The sequence below is a fragment of the Aspergillus ruber genome, assembly GCF_000600275.1.
Source record: "Aspergillus ruber CBS 135680 unplaced genomic scaffold scaffold00011, whole genome shotgun sequence".
Classification (NCBI taxonomy): Eukaryota; Fungi; Ascomycota; class Eurotiomycetes; order Eurotiales; family Aspergillaceae; genus Aspergillus; species Aspergillus ruber.
The window spans coordinates 125,279-144,143 of record NW_024467307.1 but is presented as its reverse complement, the minus strand read 5'-3'; the positions used below and the strand labels follow the sequence as shown (position 1 = coordinate 144,143).

Sequence of the window (18,865 nt, the reverse complement as noted above, 5' to 3'; positions counted from 1 at the left end):
TACGGAATGGTAGGAGAGCAAAGGATATATAAGGACACTCATTCATGCACCTAGTTTAGTTCTTCGCAATCAATCTAGTTAATCAAGCATTGGTTACCTTCTAGTTTCTGACTCGTCCGCACTTAACCAACAACCCAGCATACGTGCTCGGTTGGCCTTGTTTCTCTATTCGTTACCTTTACCGTTTCTACTTGTTGATTATCTTACGGAGCCTGGAGGGGGCTATATACCTTCGACGTGATATACAGAGGACCTGGATGGTCATTGAGCATATGAGTGCTTGGAAGACACTTAGGGTAAGTGTCCTGTCTCGAAATACAACTAACTAGAACTAGGTACGATATGAGGGAAGCCAGGTTGTGACAGCTCAGTGCAGGGATTCCGCCTTGATTTGTTGAGACAATTTGATGTACCCCATACAGATGTAGGATGAGATTTTTGCTAGCGTATTCAGCACGGCTGTGCGGGGTTACTGTAGAGCCAGTACGGCAATCTATAGTAACACATAGACCGCGGCATTTCCCATAGGACTAAAAACAATGCAAACATCGAATACCACATGGCTTGCATAAAATATATATACAATTTCCGGCCGTATTTTTGAGTATTTCTTTTACAGGCCTCGCGACGGGTCCAAATTAATGAAGAGATCATATAGACTGATGAGGTTTATAGATACAACAATGTGATCAAATGGCTAGTTCAACGCATAGGATACTCTATGGATGCGCATCGTCGGGATAAAAAGTTATACGTCATAGTAGTGAGAAAATAGTGGGCGTATATTCACTACGTGTAGTCTTAATGTTCAATCAAGTTTATTGTCCATACTACGCATAGTAGGAAATATGTATTCTCACCAGCACATGAGGGATGCTGCCAAAGCCTCACTCTAATGGTCTACCAATATATCTTTTCATCACATTTACATGAAATTAAGCACATATTATGTCAAATACGTTAATATACAGGCAGGTTTCTCTTAATTTCACCTTACGAATTGCCAAATACTATCAGAACTAATCGTCATGACCAGAACAGCCGTAAAGAATGGTATTTTAAGATGATAGCATCCCAGAACCTGGTAGTACCGTCCTTAGAGCCGGAGACCAGCAGTCTGCTATAGGGAGTGAATGCCACAAATTTAACTAGATCTGAATGAGCGTTGAGAACGTGCTGACAAGTGCCCCTAGCTATGCTCCGGAGCCGGATGCTCCTGTCATAGTCATAAGAGTCTGATGTCAGCAACCGCCCATGAGGTGAGAAAGCCACTGTACCAGGCCAGCCTCCTGTACTAGAGGGCTCACTGGGATAAAATTGAGCATGTGAAGTGTGACTTCACCTTGAAGAGGTCACAGCTAACATGGAGGTTATCACATCAGGTCTTTTTTAAATGTCGACTCAGATTGTACAATATACTCAATAGAAGCATTCAAATGTTGCGATTAATATCTTCATCGCTATAAATTGCGTTTTCTTTATTATACATGCCATGCTTCTGTTTTATTAATCAAAACCAGGGAAATTTTACTCCTCGGCTACAAGCCACTGATCACCAACCCGGAAACCAGTAGGCCAAGGATCAGTTGGATCCAAAACATATTGCTTGAACGAATTGATCCAGGCACTTCCCTTCACTGTTGGCTCAATGGCGTCGTATTTTCCCACATTCGTCGTGCCACGGATGTAACATTCGAAAGTGCTCCCAATAATACTTCGGTGGGTGAAGCGCTCACCAACAGCGAGCTGGCCGCGGGCATATAGGATTGCCATTCTTGCACAGCTGCCGGTGCCACATGGGCATCGATCAAACCGACCTGGAGACACCACAACAGTATTTGTGGCTTCCATTGTCTCCCTGTCCATAGGCTCTGTGAACTCGAGGATGCTCACTCCCTTGATGCTAGGGTTTTCTGGATGAACGGGAATATAATCGGACCTGTTCAGCGCATCCTTGATTGCCTCCGCGATTTGAATCAACCTAGGGCCATTTCTATGGTTGATCTTGATTCCAAGCTTCGTTGCGTCGACAACTGCATAGATCATGCCTCCCCAGGCAATGTCAAGGGTGATAGTTCCAAGCTCTGGGAGCCCAGGGACCTGTATCTGGAAGTCCAGCTTGAACACAAACGCGGGGACATTGTTGAAGGCAACCGCCTTGACCTTCCCGTCCTCGCAGTCTGCATCAACGGTTACTAGTCCCGCTGGCGTATCCAATGTCAACCTTGTCACAGGCTCGGCCATCTTCACCATGCCTGTCTCCAGGAGAACAGTAGTGGTGGCGATTGTGTTGCCCCCGGACATGGGTGGATATTCATCACTCTCCATAATCAGAAACCCGGCATCGGCTTTGCTGTTGGTAGGTGGCAGGACGAGATTTAGACACATTGCCGAACGTCCTCGGGGCTCCTGCATGAGAAGCTGACGAATTTGATCTTCGTTGTCTCGGAAGTGGACCAGCTTATCGTACATGGTCATGCATCCCGTCGGATTCATAACCCCCCCGGTAATGACATCGCAGCTTTCACCTGCGCAGTGGCAGCCCACTACTTGAATGTGGCGGTTGAATCTCACCATGCTGCAAGGCAAGCAAGTTGAGGGAAGGGAGAAAAGGGCGAATGAAATTTGGATTCCTTGCAAAAAATAGAACCAAGGATGTCAACGTTGTAGCTCTGGGGGGTGTTGTTTATTATTTATATTGGGCCGCCCTTTCGCGCGACAGACTATGTTGGGAGGTGCCCCGCATGTCGGGTCTTCAAGTGGTCATGGTGCAAAAGGGATTACGCGAAAATCTATAGAAAAACAATATGATTTTGGCTTGTAGTACACTTCGTCGGTTGGCTGTCCGAACCTTATAGAGGAGCCCCAACTTTGGGTTAGCAGGATAGCAGAATGACCTTTAGCGTACAGATATCAAGCTAGAATCACGATTTAGAGTTATACGAAATAACCATTGATTGAATTTGTATCTTAGGCGCAAAAGATACAAACAAAACCGTGGGCAATGCATACCCAAAAGATGTTCTACTTAGGGCAAGTGGCCATGCGAATGGTTGAAACTCAGCAGCCCGGCAAAATACGCATATCAATGATGGCATACCAATATAACAAGGTTCTAATTGATTGGGTGGGGCCCTCTAGCTTCTCCTTTCCCTTGGTGACGGCAGCGTTCCCGAGACTCTTATCTAAGGGTTTCGGGAACGCTGCCGGTGAATTTCTCACTAGAGCTCTTGATAGTTCAGGAGCCTTCGTGCATTTTTCACACGCCTCTTAAATATGGTAGATGGCCGCAACAGCTTTGTATAAATCATTCTGCAACACAATCACGCCTTCACTGCTAGACAGTCTCTTTCACACCACTGCGCCATCCAGGTTTCCTAATCCCGACTCCCCTCCATAATGGCAAATGTTCAGGTCCTCGACAACCCAACCATCCACGACTTGTTGATTAATCTTTCTCTGGAAGAAACAATCGTCTTTCGAAAAATTCTCGAACAAACATTCGAGGATGTTTCGGTCGGTGGCGAGCGTCAATACCAGCCTATGCCTAGTGTTGCCAACCGAGCCAATGGACAAAACACTCTCTTCCGACCTTTCACCTCGGATTCGAGCATCGGCGCTAAGATAACCGTGGAGCCCGCACCGGCTTCCGATGGCACGAAGGATCCCCTACACGGCATTATCGTACTGACCGACGGCAAGGGAAACCCGACGGCCATTTTAAGCTCTGAAGAGGTGACCGGCTACCGCACCTCTATGAACGCAATGGTTCCGTTCTCTTGGAGGAAACACGTGGACAACATTTTGGTTTTCGGCGGTGGCATGCAGGCTCTATGGCATACCCGGCTCATCTTGGCTCTCCGGGGGTCGGAGGTTAAAAACATCACATATGCTAGTCCCATCAAGGACCATGTTAATAAACTGATTGCGACTGTCACAAAAGAGAACCAGAGTCGCTGGAACTCCAATGCTTCCTTCCACTTCATCGACACCACCGCCACGAACTACCAGCGTGATCTTCAAGCTCTTCTGAAAATCACGGATGCCGTATTTTGCACGACACCTTCTCAGATACCTCTCTTCCCCGCTAGCTACCTTACCCAGGGCCGAAGCCGCCAACCCTTCATCTCGGCTATCGGTTCTTGGCAGCCTCAGATGGTCGAACTTGAACACGCACTTCTACATCATGCCATTTCGGCCAACGATGGCTACAACCCCGTCACTGGAGAAATCCGCGGCGTTGTACTTACTGATGACCGTGACTTTGCCCTACAGAACTGTGGCGAATTAGTTAACAGTGGTATTCCCGCGAAGGATGTTGTTGAGCTTGGCGAAATCATTGCGTTGAAGAAATGCAAGGAAATATCAAAACAGGACCAGATTGATAAGGCAATCAAGTTCATTTCAGAGGGCTTCGTTGCATATAAGAGTATCGGTGTTAGCCTTACGGATCTGACAGTCAGCAATGCTATCCTTGAGCTAGCCAAGAACAAGCAGCGCCAACAGCACCTATAGGCTCATTCAATTGATCCAGATTAGTACTTTGATAACTTTATATGTGATAATTATTATGGAATGATAAAATGCACATATTTTGAGGCAACGCCAGAACATTCTGACATATATCTTGAGGTGGTGGGCAAGAAAATGATTAGAAAGACTATAGAAGGGGTGGTATCAATCAGCCCTAGTGTGAAGTTGAATTCGGAGGATACACCACAATTGGGACGGAGCGAGCACAAGTTATTTCAGAGCTTGATTGGACGATTGATATTCAAGGTAGTTGCTACCAGGCCTGATATCGCCTTTGCGGTCAATCACATGTCTCAATATCTTGCTGAACCGCGCCGAATCCATCTTAAAGCCGCCAAAAATATACTTCGATATATCAAAGCAACTATGGCTTATGGATTGACGTTCAATGCAAAGGGGAGAAGAGGATTGACTGTGTATGCAGATTCTGCATATGCTAATTCAGCAAAGAGCCGGTCAACCACAAGCTTCATATTGATGATTGATGGGGCACCGATTACCAGGGCAAGCCGGAAATAGTCAGTTACTGCGCAGAGTACGACTGAAGCTGAGTATATGGCTGTTTCAGAAGCTGCTAAACAAGTGATTTGGACACGCCACTTCCTATACGCGATAGGGAAGTCATCCATTTATAGCAGCACACCCACTACCATATATGAAGACAATTGGGGAGCTATCAATCTAGCTGACAATCCGATTAACCACCCGAAGACCAAGCATATCGCAGTGCGCTACCTTGCCATACGGGATTATATAGGAAATGGTGAAGCCCGCCTCGAGCATCTGCCTACAGATCAGATGATTGCTGGTGCTCTAACAAAGGCGAGCCATCGCGACGCCCAGGAACAATTTGTTGAAAGATGGGCATGGTTTAAAGGGGAGAATTCGGAGAAAGTTTCAATACAAATGGAAGTGGAAGTATGCGTCCAACCACTGCTTATCAGACCACCAGATTGTTATTTGATTGGTTTGTACATGCAGCGATTGTACGAAGGGGAGTGATGAAAATAACATTGGGTTAATAGTCGGTCCGAGTACCGAAAGCGGCCTGGTTTCCGAAAACAGAAGAATCCTTGTACTTAAATAGGGACACCATAGCCATGCGTTTTAGAGGGTTAAGCACTCATTCTATTGTCAAGGTGTCTATAGATCTCAATATCATACTCTTCTGGATAAGACTCTATCATATAGCCTCGTGCAGTCCGGATTATCGACTTCCCGATTCTCCGATTCTGAGCTACCCGCTCCTTTTCAGTCCCGAAACGGAACATATGACGGGCAGAGCGAAACTGCCTATCTGGTAGCTAAGCTAATTCTATCATACATGTTGGCGAAGGCTCCCCGCGGGAGCTTGCCCAAAATTCGAGGGCCGCAAAGCGGGAGTACATATTCCGTGGAGAAGAGAGAAGAGATAAAAGGAAGAGGGGAGACGATTTCTTTTTTGGGGGGGGTTGGAGGGAACCGAGGGTTAACGTGCGCGGCATATTGTGCTATAAAAGTGAGACCTCTACAGCTATTCATGGAAGTCCCTTGTTCCTGACTTAGAGCGCAGGACCTCATCCATTTGCCGGCTTCCCTGTGACGGCCTCGAACAATATAAATTTATTGGTAGACTTTCTATCGAAATACAAACATGGAGAAGGAAAGAAAGAAGCTGGGCCTGCCAGCGCTGCAATATCTAGTGTGCAAAGGGGGTTCCTGCCCTATATTCAAACAGGCCAATGTATATAAACATCTTGCGTTGTTGGTGGATGCCCGTACTCCGTGACACTACTACTGGAACAACCGGAAAATGCGTTACATGCCATTACATGCGTATTACTAGGTGAAAAAGAAGCTTTGTCAGCTGCATAAGTGTCACATGATAGGCTAGAATCGGTTAAATTAGCGAGAGTTATGCTAGTGCGATTACTTTGTGGTCATCCGTGGGTATCCATGGATAGATCGCAAAGGCGTGGTTGTGGTTGCGGTTATCATTTCAATAACCACAACTTGGTAACCATAACCGCGGGTATGCCGCAGTCTAGTTCCACCCGATTTGCATGTAGGGAATGCAATACCAAGGAATGATAGGCATGTAACTTACCTTTGACTAGCCACCCTTACATTATTAGTTATCCTGATGACTTGGCTAAGGGTCGTTTTCTGCAGAATACTTCAGGACATCACTTGGATACTCCTGCTCTTGGATGCATAAAGGAAACAGGCGAATGGGTTCGGCAAGGGAGTGCAAGATGGCAGAAGAAGGACGGAGTTTGCGAGGAGAGCGGCGGGGATTGGGCGGGGAATCACTGCCACGATGGCCAAGTTGCAGAGACTAGCTGAACGTGGGTTTTCTATGTTTGGTGAGGGGAGGAGTGGCTGACGGATGCAGTGGCCAAACGGAAGACGCTTTTCGGTGACAGGCCCGTCGAGATCTCCGAATTGACTTATGTTATCAAACAAGATCTTGCATCGTTGAATCAACAAATTGCCGGATTGCAAGCGCTTACTCTATCGCAACATCCGAAGACTGGCCGCTCGAAGGCCAACCAAGAGGAAGAACATAATGATAATGTGGATTTTTGTTGACAGAACCTGTGAACGGTGCTAACACATTCAGGTGGTTGTCATGCTTCGAGGAAAATTAGCAGATGTCGGAGCCAATTTCAAAGAAGTGCTGGAAGTGCGAACCAAGAACATCCAAGCGTCGCGTTCGAGAACAGAGAACTTCGTCTCCTCAGTTTCCTCCAAGTCCCAGTCCGCCCTCGACCCTGGCCGGTCCGATTCCCATTATATAACACATCCGGAAGACGTACGCCGCAACCAGGATTCCAAGGTGGCCAGGAAGTTCTGAGTCTGGAACCCTCGAACCTATCACCTCTCAGCGGCCCGTCCATGCAGTCTGACCAACAACTACTTGTCATAGAAGAAGCGCAGACGGGTAATTCGTATATCCAAGCCCGTGGCGAAGCAATCAACGCCATCGAACGGACAATTGGTGAATTGGGAGGTATTCTTGGCCAGCTGGCTCAGGTGGTCAGCGAGCAGTCGGAAATGATCCAACGGATCGACGCAAACACTGAGGATGTCGTGGACAATGTCCAAGGGGCACAACGTGAATTGATGAAGTACTGGAATAGTGTGTCTAGTAAACGGTGGTTGATTGTGGTGTTCTGATGGTAAGTCGCTTTTACCTCCCATCTTGCTGCATGCGCACTAACACAACACTAGATCTTCTTCCTTCTCTGGGTGTTGGTATCTGGATAACAACATTCGTTCCCTTTTTTCATACGTGTTGTATTGTTATTCTTGCCATTCTCATTTTGGGCTTGCGACCTTGCGTCTATTTCTTTTCTCTTTCCGCTTTCTTTCGATGGATTACTATGCAGGCCTCGTACTCCAACATTTTAGTATCTTTAATTGACATGTTGATACTTTTGACGTCGTTCATACTGTCATGGCTTCCTTTTTCTTTGTTTTGTGGTCGGTTTCAATCAGCCTTTTCATCCATTCGAGTACAGATCCTGGAGATAGCCAAAACATAATACCTTCATTATTCTCCTTATCATCCAGCCAACCTATGCTGGGCATATCACCCAACAAAGTTAATCATAAACGCACCTCCCCTTCATAACAGCCATGCGGAATATCACTCCTCTATCTCCCTCCTCACAGCCTTAAACTAAGTGCCCTCCACACCAACCATTGTCATGCTATCAACCCCTTTCTTACTACTTGCATTACACTGATAGCTATCTATTTTCTTGTTTCTCTTATCCGTGTTAATACAAAAATCTAGTACATAGGATCACCGCTCAGCCATACTTACTTAGACAACCACTATGAGCACAGTCAGACCATATCTGATCGTCAATTTGCTACAGTTTATAGAAAGTTAGAGATTCATCATGGGGGTTGTCTAGAGGTGATGGGGATTAAGTAGATACTTTTTTTAGCTTGGCATATGCTCTTAACTCTTAGAATCAGAGGAATCTTTTCTTTGATTTCTCCCTCACCTACCCTGTCCTACCCTGTTTTGTCTGGGCTTTGTGCACAGTACTCTAAGCGAGACTTGCGTCTTTATGTGGTGCTTAGAACTAGTATTAGCTGAAAGATGAAGTCAAGCGAGTCATGTATGGAGAACCTGGTCATGCATGAAGTATGGAGTCAAATATAATGGATTTTAGGGTCATAATTTTCACCAATCAAACTAAACTAATATGATTTTTTTTTTTTTTCCAGTTGGTCGCAATTATCTCCGTAAGTTCAAATGCTTTCGAATTCGTTCACAAGGTGTCAAATGGTGTGCTGAAACTTGCCACAGCACTGACTGACCGAAGAAATTATTGATCCATTAAGTCCAACGCGATCCATATCGAACACCGAGATGGAATCAGAAAATGAATTCAAACAAAGTACTCTCAACTCGGCGCGGCACCACGAGGCTTGTCTTTAGTAGCTCCCCAAAGGGGAGTGTAGGTATGAGGCTTGAAGACGTGAAGCGAATCATCCGTCGGGTATGTAGCATCGCCAGCATGGACAGTCACCAGAAGCCCTGGAACATCCTCCAGAGGGATCTGTTCACCAGACATCTACAAGATATATCGTTAATGGCAAAGGTCCAGCAAAGTATCAAAGGATGGTAAGCGCTGATCATACCTTCGTCACAGAATAAACAAGCTGATGCTTTAGCAGCTTCTCAACACGAGACTTTTCAATGCTAACTATATCATCCAAGTATGAACGCCTGACTAACCCTTGCAGAGGAAGAGTAATCGGCACTTGTGCCTTTGCCTTCACGCCGCTGTTCTTCTGCACCTTACAGTTCTCACAGTCAGATACCACAGGCGCAGTGAAGTTATAGAAGGAGCCAAGGGTGTGATGCTCAGATTTTTGGCTCTGTTTGTTATGTGTCACCAAGTAAAATTCGACGGTATATGGATTTCCGCCCAATGCAAACCTGTAATTCTTTGGTCAATTACAGATAGATGGCTTCATTTAGTCTAAACGTACCGATCATATTCAACGTTGATCACGTAATCTGGAAAAGTATCGTCGCCAACCCCAGGGAGTAGATAGTTCTCGTCGCCAACAGGCTTCTTGATCGCCATTAGGTGTTTACCATATTTGTTCTTCAAGTTGGCCTTCAAATGAGGGACATTGAGCTTGAGTAACTCAGGATAAGTATATCCGAGTCGCTCGCAGTACCTAGCGTCGTTTGAGGAATAATATTTGCCTTCCTTGTTTATATGGAAAGGTGGTAGTGCATCCGTAGGTTTTGGAACTGTGTTTGGATCTGGAACAGGACGAGGAATATCAAACCACTTATCGGGGTTCAGATATTGCCAGATTGCGAAGAGTCGGTCGACGTTGCTGTCCCTTTGTCAGCAGATTCACAAAGTTTAGAATATGCGGCAGGCCTACCAATGGTGCAACCAGAAAATAGGGTCAAATGCTGCGACGGGGACGTCTGACATATGGCCCAGTGCAGAAGATTGCGCCCCTCCGGTCCAGTTCTGGTTGTGTTAGTTTGGTCAACCCAATTCACTAACGCAGGGAGGACATACATGGATTTTGTTGTGTATCATCTCCAATGAAAGGTATTCCATAGGTTTAAGAACTTTCCCTTCCTTTTTCGCTTCATCACTGAAGTACGTGGATGAGAATGTCTCGTAAGACTGAAAATAGTCATCGCTGAGTATCCGATAGACGTTTTCCGCAATCGACACTCCAGATTCCCAATTTCCACCTTCAGGGTGTTCGATAGCGGTCCTCACTTTGGCATTATCCACGGAGCCATGCACCCAAGATTCTTGATCGGGGTCTGCATAGCGGCTTGTGCCAATGCATTTGTTGAAATAGGACGCGTACTGGCACACGTTCAGTATCTGTTTTCACTAAAGGGCTTATGTTACTCACCTTGTCGTCTGTATCTGTATACCGAAGACGTTGGGCCCCCATTTTTGGATCATCCATTGAGACCTCTTGACCGTCTATTTTGTTCGTGAATTTGTAAAGGGGGTTATTAACGGATTCTTTGTCTTTGCTCCCAAGTTTAAGAACCTTGACCTGCTCAAGCTGCACGATTTGCGGAACTCCGTATTCGCCAGTGCCAGACTGACGGATAGCCCAATCCCAGAAGGGTAGACGCCATCGCTGCGCTGCACTCGTCCATTCCTTTTTTGTGGCCTCATCAGGAATACCGGGTACGAGTTCACTGACCATGATACTATGAAGCACTTGCTATAATATACCGTTAGTAGAAGGCATTATAATATATCTAAGAGATTACACTGTACCTCATACAACAACATGTATGGGCGATGCCAAGTGGGAAAAGTGAATACACCATGCGTGCAGTAGAACCCACCTAAGACATTGGCATTATCCCATGGAGCCTTTGGGTATCCATGGACTCCTGTCGAAATTTATTTTAGCATCCTTTGATTGTACACAAAAAGACATGGTATAGCCTACCGGCAAGCTGATAGTAAGACAGCGGGTTATCCACTGGGTTCCTTTCCTGCATTTTGTGCAGGGCCCGAATAAAAAGAGACACTTGGATTTGGTCGTTATGGTCTTCGGACGTCGACCAGCTGGAAATATCCCGTCTTGGGGGAGGTTCTTCCCCCGCTGGAACCGGGATACCGATGATGGGGTAGAATGTCTGGGACATGGTGGGTAGAGAGGAACTCAGTTCTTCGCCGTTGCAGATTGGATAGCAGAAGCAAGAGAGAGAAGTTGAGACGAATCAATGTAATCGAACTCAACTCAAGCAGAGACAGGCTCTTCCCCCTTTATAATCACTTCGCCTCTCCGTTTAGAACGACGGATGGATCCTTTCCACATACCGTTACATTGAAAACCCCCCGTAGGAGAATAATGATACCCCACAGCACAGCTCCCCTATTAGGTTGAGATGCAAGCGCCACTCATGTCTGAACCGTTCTTGGATTTTCTGTTGGCTGACGGCTTCATGCGGCCAAGAGCAACTTGCAGGCTCGCAGGTTGCCCTAATGCAGACAGTCACGCCACCACCGTGATGAGATCAACGCGATAATGCAATACAACTTCAAGGGTAATCATAGACGCACCTTCTGCTGCTTCTATTAGTTGTTGCTTGAGTGGCATGCACCCATACATCTATGTGCATGCATAAAGCCGCAGCCGTGGAATTACAGCACACTCCGAGTATATTGACAACTGCGAATGAATACAGCACAGTCTCCTACCTTGAGGTACATGGACCAAGCTTGTTCTAATCATTATCATTAAATGGAGTTGGCTGTAAGTGTGTTTAGCTCCTTGCTAGCCCCAAACCCAGAATATAGATATCTACCTCTACGATTCTACTGGGGCCTTTGTCTTGCCCTCTGGAGACAACAGCTGCATCCCACTTTCAGCCCATGTTGATCATGGATCATGGGTCCGTGATCCCAAGTGTATGCATTGCCATGTCAGCGATGTACAGATTGACATGGATTCTTCTCTGTGTGTTAGCGGGCTAGATTCTGATTAACTTCCCTTTGTGAGTATGAAATCGAGCCGGACCACAAACAAACATAGATCAAGAACAGAAAAATTCAGCGCTGATGCTGGCGAAGGTCTATGGTGTTAGTTCTCCGGGGTAAAGCTGCGATCGTCTGTCATCACAATCGAAAGATCCGAATAACATACTGAATGGAATGCGGCCGATTCCCATTTTGAAAGGTCACATTCAAATGCCATGTCATGAACTGACAGCTGGTTTAAGACTTACATACTACGTCCATCGAGATTTGCCAGAGTACATACGCTGTAGACATGGTAAATGGACGATATATAGGGGGTCCACCCGGTGGAGCATTTGGGCACCATTCAGACCCAATTGGGTTTTGTGGACCATGAAACCTTTGATCTGACCCACGGGCCGGGCTCACCATGTCTTCTGAATGACCGACGAGTGGATATCGATGCATGGCAACATCCTATACTTCTGAGAATAACTCTGAAAAGAACTTCTTCAGATTTCTTGGTGGGATTCAGAACTCGTTTCCGAGGTCCTCCGATATGTGTCCAGTGTACTACTCTTGAGACGTTGGTGGCTTTTGGAGAGCTTCATATCTAGAATGACCCCTTTTTTGAGCGAAAGGCTTAAAGTCAAGGGTGACACTTCGAGCCTTAGCTCTTCAATCACCTTGCTATAAGGCTTGCGGCAGTCATCCTTAGATGCAGATATCCAAGCAATAACCTTATCCATATCCTCGTCAGAGAGCTTGGGTGGTTGGCCCTTAGGCTTTCTTGGGGTAGCCTGTTGATTCTGGCAAGTATTTGAACCTGGCAGTAGGAGAGGCCTAGTTGATCGGATATAGCCTTATAGGAGAAGCCAGCGTCGCGGAGGGTAAGGACTTGCAATCGCTGATCACGGCTCGATTTCGGTCGGGGAGCAGGCGGCGGCGGAGTGGTAGGCATATCGGTCGATAGGTAGACAGGCAGACAGGCAGGTAGGTAGACGCCGTATATGATAATAACTCGATAAAATTCGGTGGAATCTGCCGAGGGAAAGCGGTAGTCCGGTGGCTTTTTTATGGAGTCCGTACTACCAAGTCCACCTATATCGACCAGACCTGCGTACTCCGTATAGTAATTAGAAATCAGGCTATTACCATAAAGGGGTAGTGACCACCCTCTTGATGGATGACTTGGGCGAATTGGGTGATACCCAGCGAGTTTTAGGGAGAGTTGGGTTTGCCCATAACTAACCTGACAGGCGGGTTGCCTTATGCCTAATCCCTTAAACCATATGGAACTGTCCGATCGGACATTCGTTCTTTTTTCTTCAACAGAATCTCTTGTGTTTAAGCTAATCATTGGTGCTGCGGGCTTGGCCCTTAACAATAACAAAGAAAATGGACTGCGCACATCTACCATACTATCCCAATCGTGAGGAATCTGCGGCGCGTAAAGCTCATCGCTTGCGGAATGAGCACGTCCAGGATAGTCTTCGGTTGGCTTCCCCGTGCAACTGGAGTCGAAGATGGATTGGGATAGGGAGAGTTTCTCGCTCGAGGAGCACGAAAGTAATGACGGAACAGAGTGTGTGCTGTTGTTATATGAGGCGTAATTGACCAAGATTGATGCCGCTGTGAAGTACTTTCAAGGTAGGCAGTTTTCTTACCTTTATTTTTTAATGAAGCCGTGACCTTGACAATCAAAGCCCTGGACCTACCCTCTCAAGACTAGATGCAACAACAACCCCCCTCCCAGCCCTCAACCACATTCTCCGCCGCGTATTTCAAAACATGCACTCCGGCTACGGCTTCACCCTTCTGCGCAACATCCCTGTCGACAACTACACGCGCGCCCAGAATGTTATCATCTACATTGGCCTCGCCCGCCACATCGGCCCAATCCTCAGTTGCCAGGACCACCAGTTCAAGGCGACTTTACCCTTCAAAAGGTTAGTTAATGTAATCCACAAGCGAGTGGCCACCCTCCGCCCCATCTATAGTATCTAAATGCATTTATTTCAACCAAAACGCCACTAAATTAAGAATACTACCTAATTAGGTCTGGCTGGGCATGCATTTCTCTTATGACCTTCATTTCCACGGGCTCCACACTTTGGTAAAGCTCTCATACGCGGCTGTAAAGGTGGTGAAGGCCTTCTTGGCTTGGGGGGGTGCTGCTGCTTCAATTGCTGCTTCAGGCTGCACAAATAGCTCGTGAGCCTCTGGGGCTGAGACCATCTTCATGAAGTATTTGTCTCTAGACCAAGTACACTTTTGCTTCTGTCTTTCATTTGCAGTGCTAATTCACTTACTTCTTTCTCAAGAAAAGCAGCCGATTGCATTGTTATTTGACAAGCTTTAAGAACCTGATTTATCGCAGAATTAAGTGGACTCGGTAAGCTCTTTGAATGCTGCCTTAATAAAGCCTTAATTGAGGATGCTTGCTTTTGTAATTGGACGAAATTCGAAGGCGCTTTAGGCGCCCAATCGCTACCCCGGCTTCAGGGGGGTGTTGGCATACGAAGCTGAATATTGAGCTTTGAATCACTCGTTCACAGTTGTATGGCACTAAACCAGCTGCCGCGAAGCTATTCTTAATAGTCTCAGTTTTGAATACTTCGATTCGTGCGTGTGGGTAGGCCTCAAGAATGTCTAATTTACCGATATGATTTATACCGAGCCACATTCTTGATTCAACCATCTGGCCATACCATCGCTTTAACACTGCAAAACAAGTGTTATCAAGTGACTATAAAAGATGTGATGAATGTGCGGGCATACAGATTGGGATGATATCGTTTTGACTGCAAATTTCGTCGAATTTTGGTGTTAAATGGCCATCGAGGATTAGATGTCGATATTTTCCTTTCATACGAGTAATTGTCGATGGAATAAAGATCTTTTGGAGTCACCGAATCCCGATTTCATCAGAAGTCCATCCATTTGGACTGATTTCAATGCGCCAATTGTCCGGGAGGTTGTCAGACCAAGACTGGATAAAGACCTTGCCTTTGAGAATAATACATGGAGGCAAGGCCCATCCTGATGCACTTATTGCCTCAATCGCAGTAGCCCATTCACGATTTCCAAGCTGTAACACTGATCGCCGACCATAGTATTGAGACCTTGTTACTACCTTTGCAGTAACAGTTAAACTCATTGCAAAACCAGTCTCATCAAAGCTGTGGATATCGTCAGGGTCAATGCCATATTGAAGCATCATATGTTGCACACAATCAAACCACTCATGAATACTTTTTGGGTCTTCGTACTTTGCACGCTCATAACTATAGCGCCTTGAGGATCGGGTTGAGAGTTCTGAATGTCTTTTCACATAGTTAAAGACCCAATTCTCGCTGATCGTTTGAACCGGGTAGTTCCACGCAACATAAGTAGAAGATTGGCCATTTCTCATACAGTAGCGGGCCGGGGGGCTGCTCCACGAGAATCCATTGAAAGTACCCATTTTAGCAGCGATTCCTCTTCTATTTGTATGTCCAGCGAGCCGGTGACGGAGAGTTGTACGAGACACAATAAGTATAAGCGCTCTTATGTCCTTACTCAAGGAGAAAATAATTTTTATTAAAAAATTAAAAAACATACAACAGCCGGGATTCGCTGGTGGTCACCCACCCAACTACTAACCGGCCGGCGTGTGGCTTAAGTACGGCTGAGCGGACGGGAAGCCCTGTTCTCCACACCCTATGGTCGTATGTACTATACTTTAGTCAGGGGTGGTATATCCAGTAAAGTTGATATGCAGACAGTAATCTGCCCTGACTTCTGTGGTCGGTTGATCTTCGGTGCCTGTTACGAGAAAGACTTTATTAGTGGACCTGCTATGCATATGCTCAGCTACCCCTCATCTCGTCAATGCATATAGCGTTAGATATTGCCCACAAATAAAAGACTGAACATTCTTCATTGACCTCCCAAAAACAAAAATTCCGGAAAAACTAAGCATTTCACTACCAAATTTCCCCAAGGTACTTACATCTTCATAGCTTATTGCATAGTTCCTCAATCTAACAATTATTTCATAACAGAAACACAATGTCACAATCAATCATCATCCCAGCTGGCTTCAACCCTGACGGTAAATGCCTGCAACCCACAGACTGCTTCACCGGCAAGGTCTACTTTGATGCCCTCCACTCCGATCAACAAACCTCAATCGCCAATGTCACTTTCACCCCCTGCGCACGCACACACTGGCACACGCATCCAGATGGTCAATTTATCAGAGTGATTTCCGGGAATGGCTGGGTTTGTGACAAGGGCGGTGCTCCTCAGAGGTTGAGGACGGGGGATGTTGTTTGGGCTCCTGCGGGTACTACGCATTGGCATGGCGCGGATGATGATAGTACCATGACGCATTTCGTCATTGGGCATGGGAAGACGGTTTGGCATGATGTTGTTTCGGATGAAGAGTATGCGAGGAAGGAGTAAGGGTACAGAGTGATTCAGCATGGAATATAACTTGATCTTCACCTCAACCCCGGGCCTATAATCATCACGGAGTCTTAGAACAGCACAAAATAAAGTATTTTGCTACTGGTCGATCTTCTTTTCCATTCAAATGCATTCTATAAACTACACTCATACCCCTCACTTCACTGAACGTCACCTAGTTTTTGCTTTATTTGTTTTATAATAACACACCAAAGCATCCATTCGCTCAAAGGTATCTACGGCATATTTATGCATTCCAGCCCTCCCTCAGACACCGTTCGCACGTACAGGCAAAAGTAAATAGGTCCTTTGTCTGCCTCTGTCTGGAAGTCCGCGTTTATGGACAGGTCAAAATACGCAATGCAGCATTCTTCTCCGGCAGCAATATCTCGCGATGTGGTAAAGACTAACCGCCCACGCTCATCCGCTGCCCAAGTGATCTATCTTGTCAGTGTCTCGCCATCGATTGAGAATATGAATGGAGAAGCTTACATTCGGAAAACAGGAATGATTGACCATGGACGCTCGAGGGTAACAGCCCAGTGCATACTGGGGACCGCGTTTATGCGGCTTGTCCGTGGATTGGATTATCCCTGTAGCACCTGGGTAGAGTCCAAATGTATTTGCCTCCTCCTTGCAGATCAGCATCAAGACCTCTTCCGTGTCAGGTAGTCCCCAATGGTCGATGAAATAAGTTTCGATCTGTCTTCGCCAGGTATCAAGTTGCTCCTGAGGCCAGAGATCTCTGTTGTCGCGGAGGTCTTCCATTGCCTTCCATCCGACGGGTATTTGTCCTGCCATGGGTAGTGCTGGTGAAAACCGGACTCGCCCTGTATCTCCAGATGGCGTCCCGCATGCATTCGAACAATAATCCAGAGCATGGAAAGAGCATATTCGCCCTCTTTTTTGCGGATCGTTTTTCCGTGTTGCTTGATCCAGGCATATTCAAAGTCGTGAGTTCTGTCTTTGCCCCGGCAATGATCGTTGCATCAGACGGTATGTCGAGGAATTTTCCGCGGGAACCACGGCGTACGGAGGATCTGCCACGAGAACTGTACCAGCCGACATGGGTTCCAAAACACGCAATGACCGGCCTTTCCCTTGGTCATAGTCCTGGGTCAGATGCGGGTGGATGTATAGGTCCGCGTCTTGGGGAACGAGCGGGGGTGGGGAAGGAAGAGTTGCTCCTGGCTTCTGTCCAACGACCAGCTGCCGGTACTCCATCATACCAGCGTCTGCGGCGCCAGTCGCACTTTGGGGTCTTTCATCTGTTTCAAGTATTGGGGCTGCAGGCACAACCTAGTCTGATGAAAGAGCGCCTCCATCTCCTGCATGTCATACATCCGGAAGCAGTAAAACTGGTCCCGGAGTACGGCCGGAGCTGCCAGATCAATCACTATTTCCCGGCTCGCGAGAACCTTTCTGTCCGGTGACAATTCGCGCTCCCGACACGCCATCAGCTTCATGTCTGGCCTTTTCATGTTTAAATGCTTATCCACTCCAGTCACAAGGTCGGGATCGAGCCACTCCCACCCGCTCGGGGAGAAGTTGGACCGCATGTACTCGCCGTCCACATAGTCGATAATAAAATACCTCCTGGCTTTAGGACCCGATGAGCCTCCCGGGCGATCTGTAGGTTGCCTTGATCGCTGCCGTGCCCGAAGCCATTTCCGAGAAGGACAATGACATCGAGATGATTGTCAGCGACAGGAAGCTGGCGCAACTCGCCCACTTCGAACTTGGTGTTACCAGTCACTTTCTCAATCTTTGCGCGCTCTCAGGCTATCTCAAGGAGATAGGCGCTTTGGTCAATACCGTGGGAAGCGCTTTGCGAAGTGGAGGCAGTGTCGACCCTGGCCACAACCCAGATCCAGGACATGCACCGGGGACCTAGGAGTGGCGTTTTGGAAGAGTTGCCGTATGTCGGCGACATTTAGCAACCTATCGCATTCTTCTGCCGTGATGGCTGGAATCTCCATGCACTCGGCGTTGGCATACAGATAGGTCTCATTATAAGCGTCTTTCCACCAATCTTTTTTAATGTGTGGGAATAATGAATCGACACGAGCCAATTGACCTGGAATTGTCATTGTGATGAATTGTTTATTTTTAAGACAATAACGAATCGAATTTTAGATCGATCCTGGTGGATGCGGGCCATTATATACAGGGGGGTGAAAGGAGGTTTTGCTGCACCTCTCACTTATGGTTGTCCATGATTCTCTCATGGCCAATTGAGCATACAGAATGCATCATCAACCAGCGTGTCACTTGCATTGAACAGCAATTGGCGCAAGATGGGCGAGGCTTAACCCCACTGCATCGGGCGCAGCTGAAGCCAAGATAGCTGGCCTGTCTTATCCCTAACCGGGAACTAGTCGATTTCTTAGGCCACTTAAATATACATT

The 18,865-nt window shown here is 46.8% G+C and overlaps 8 protein-coding genes across 8 annotated transcripts, besides 2 other annotated features; 3 read left to right on the top strand and 5 right to left on the bottom strand.

Annotated features, from left to right (window-relative positions):
• Positions 1-1,527: 1,527 nt before the first annotated feature.
• On the bottom strand, positions 1,528-2,577 carry EURHEDRAFT_454697 (proline racemase family protein; the record flags this gene model as incomplete). Its single annotated transcript, XM_040784218.1, has 1 exon — positions 1,528-2,577. One exon carries the CDS (start codon positions 2,575-2,577, stop codon positions 1,528-1,530), a length of 1,050 nt encoding a protein of 349 aa, XP_040639258.1.
• An 822-nt stretch (positions 2,578-3,399) lies between these two features.
• Positions 3,400-4,515, top strand: EURHEDRAFT_499291 (NAD(P)-binding protein; the record flags this gene model as incomplete). Its single annotated transcript, XM_040785725.1, has 1 exon — positions 3,400-4,515. The coding sequence occupies one exon, from the start codon at positions 3,400-3,402 to the stop codon at positions 4,513-4,515; it is 1,116 nt and encodes a 371-aa protein (XP_040639257.1).
• Positions 4,516-6,478: 1,963 nt separating this feature from the next.
• On the top strand, positions 6,479-7,692 carry EURHEDRAFT_385990 (syntaxin-5 family protein; the record flags this gene model as incomplete). Its single annotated transcript, XM_040779665.1, has 4 exons — positions 6,479-6,860; positions 6,908-7,089; positions 7,136-7,272; positions 7,326-7,692. The coding sequence occupies exons 1-4, from the start codon at positions 6,833-6,835 to the stop codon at positions 7,690-7,692; spliced, it is 714 nt and encodes a 237-aa protein (XP_040639256.1). The 5' UTR covers positions 6,479-6,832.
• A 973-nt stretch (positions 7,693-8,665) lies between these two features.
• EURHEDRAFT_477710 (tyrosinase) lies at positions 8,666-11,267 on the bottom strand. Its single transcript, XM_040785440.1, has 8 exons — positions 10,993-11,267; positions 10,815-10,933; positions 10,435-10,758; positions 10,083-10,385; positions 9,940-10,031; positions 9,529-9,888; positions 9,175-9,475; positions 8,666-9,107 (listed from the first exon to the last, which is right to left on the bottom strand). Exons 1-8 carry the CDS (start codon positions 11,189-11,191, stop codon positions 8,937-8,939), a joined length of 1,869 nt encoding a protein of 622 aa, XP_040639255.1. The 5' UTR covers positions 11,192-11,267; the 3' UTR covers positions 8,666-8,936.
• Positions 11,268-12,578: 1,311 nt separating this feature from the next.
• EURHEDRAFT_454861 (uncharacterized protein) lies at positions 12,579-12,966 on the bottom strand (the record flags this gene model as incomplete). Its single annotated transcript, XM_040784232.1, has 3 exons — positions 12,579-12,647; positions 12,668-12,805; positions 12,832-12,966. The coding sequence occupies 3 exons, from the start codon at positions 12,964-12,966 to the stop codon at positions 12,579-12,581; spliced, it is 342 nt and encodes a 113-aa protein (XP_040639254.1).
• Positions 12,967-14,230: 1,264 nt separating this feature from the next.
• EURHEDRAFT_411844 (uncharacterized protein) lies at positions 14,231-15,161 on the bottom strand. Its single transcript, XM_040781745.1, has 2 exons — positions 14,787-15,161; positions 14,231-14,729 (listed from the first exon to the last, which is right to left on the bottom strand). Exon 2 carries the CDS (start codon positions 14,689-14,691, stop codon positions 14,422-14,424), a length of 270 nt encoding a protein of 89 aa, XP_040639253.1. The 5' UTR covers positions 14,692-14,729; positions 14,787-15,161; the 3' UTR covers positions 14,231-14,421.
• Positions 14,914-15,187: a sequence feature (Protein overlapping with rRNA (EURHEDRAFT_46283, EYE95564.1) was converted to a misc_feature.).
• Positions 15,188-15,277: 90 nt separating this feature from the next.
• Positions 15,278-15,606: a sequence feature (Protein overlapping with rRNA (EURHEDRAFT_46283, EYE95564.1) was converted to a misc_feature.).
• Positions 15,607-15,871: 265 nt separating this feature from the next.
• EURHEDRAFT_411843 (cupin domain-containing protein) lies at positions 15,872-16,608 on the top strand. The gene is made up of 2 exons (XM_040781744.1): positions 15,872-15,990; positions 16,050-16,608. Exon 2 carries the CDS (start codon positions 16,059-16,061, stop codon positions 16,452-16,454), a length of 396 nt encoding a protein of 131 aa, XP_040639251.1. The 5' UTR covers positions 15,872-15,990; positions 16,050-16,058; the 3' UTR covers positions 16,455-16,608.
• A 96-nt stretch (positions 16,609-16,704) lies between these two features.
• EURHEDRAFT_514992 (SET domain-containing protein) lies at positions 16,705-17,681 on the bottom strand (the record flags this gene model as incomplete). The annotated part of the gene is made up of 5 exons (XM_040786328.1): positions 16,705-16,780; positions 16,803-16,897; positions 16,950-17,251; positions 17,278-17,421; positions 17,453-17,681. The coding sequence occupies 5 exons, from the start codon at positions 17,679-17,681 to the stop codon at positions 16,705-16,707; spliced, it is 846 nt and encodes a 281-aa protein (XP_040639250.1).
• Between the last annotated feature and the right edge of the window lie 1,184 nt (positions 17,682-18,865).

What these genes read in the sequence shown, in the direction of transcription:
- EURHEDRAFT_411843 (XM_040781744.1), top strand. Translation starts at nt 16,059, where the DNA reads ATGTCACAATCAATCATCATCCCAGCTGGCTTCAACCCTGACGGTAAA.
- EURHEDRAFT_477710 (XM_040785440.1), bottom strand. Translation starts at nt 11,191, where the DNA reads ATGTCCCAGACATTCTACCCCATCATCGGTATCCCGGTTCCAGCGGGG. An exon ending in GTCTTACTATCAGCTTGCCG is followed by an intron (nt 10,934 to 10,992) that starts GTAGGCTATACC and finishes AAATTTCGACAG; the next exon opens with GAGTCCATGGATACCCAAAG. An exon ending in TTGTTTATTCTGTGACGAAG is followed by an intron (nt 9,108 to 9,174) that starts GTATGATCAGCG and finishes TATATCTTGTAG; the next exon opens with ATGTCTGGTGAACAGATCCC.
- EURHEDRAFT_411844 (XM_040781745.1), bottom strand. Translation starts at nt 14,691, where the DNA reads ATGTGGCTCGGTATAAATCATATCGGTAAATTAGACATTCTTGAGGCC.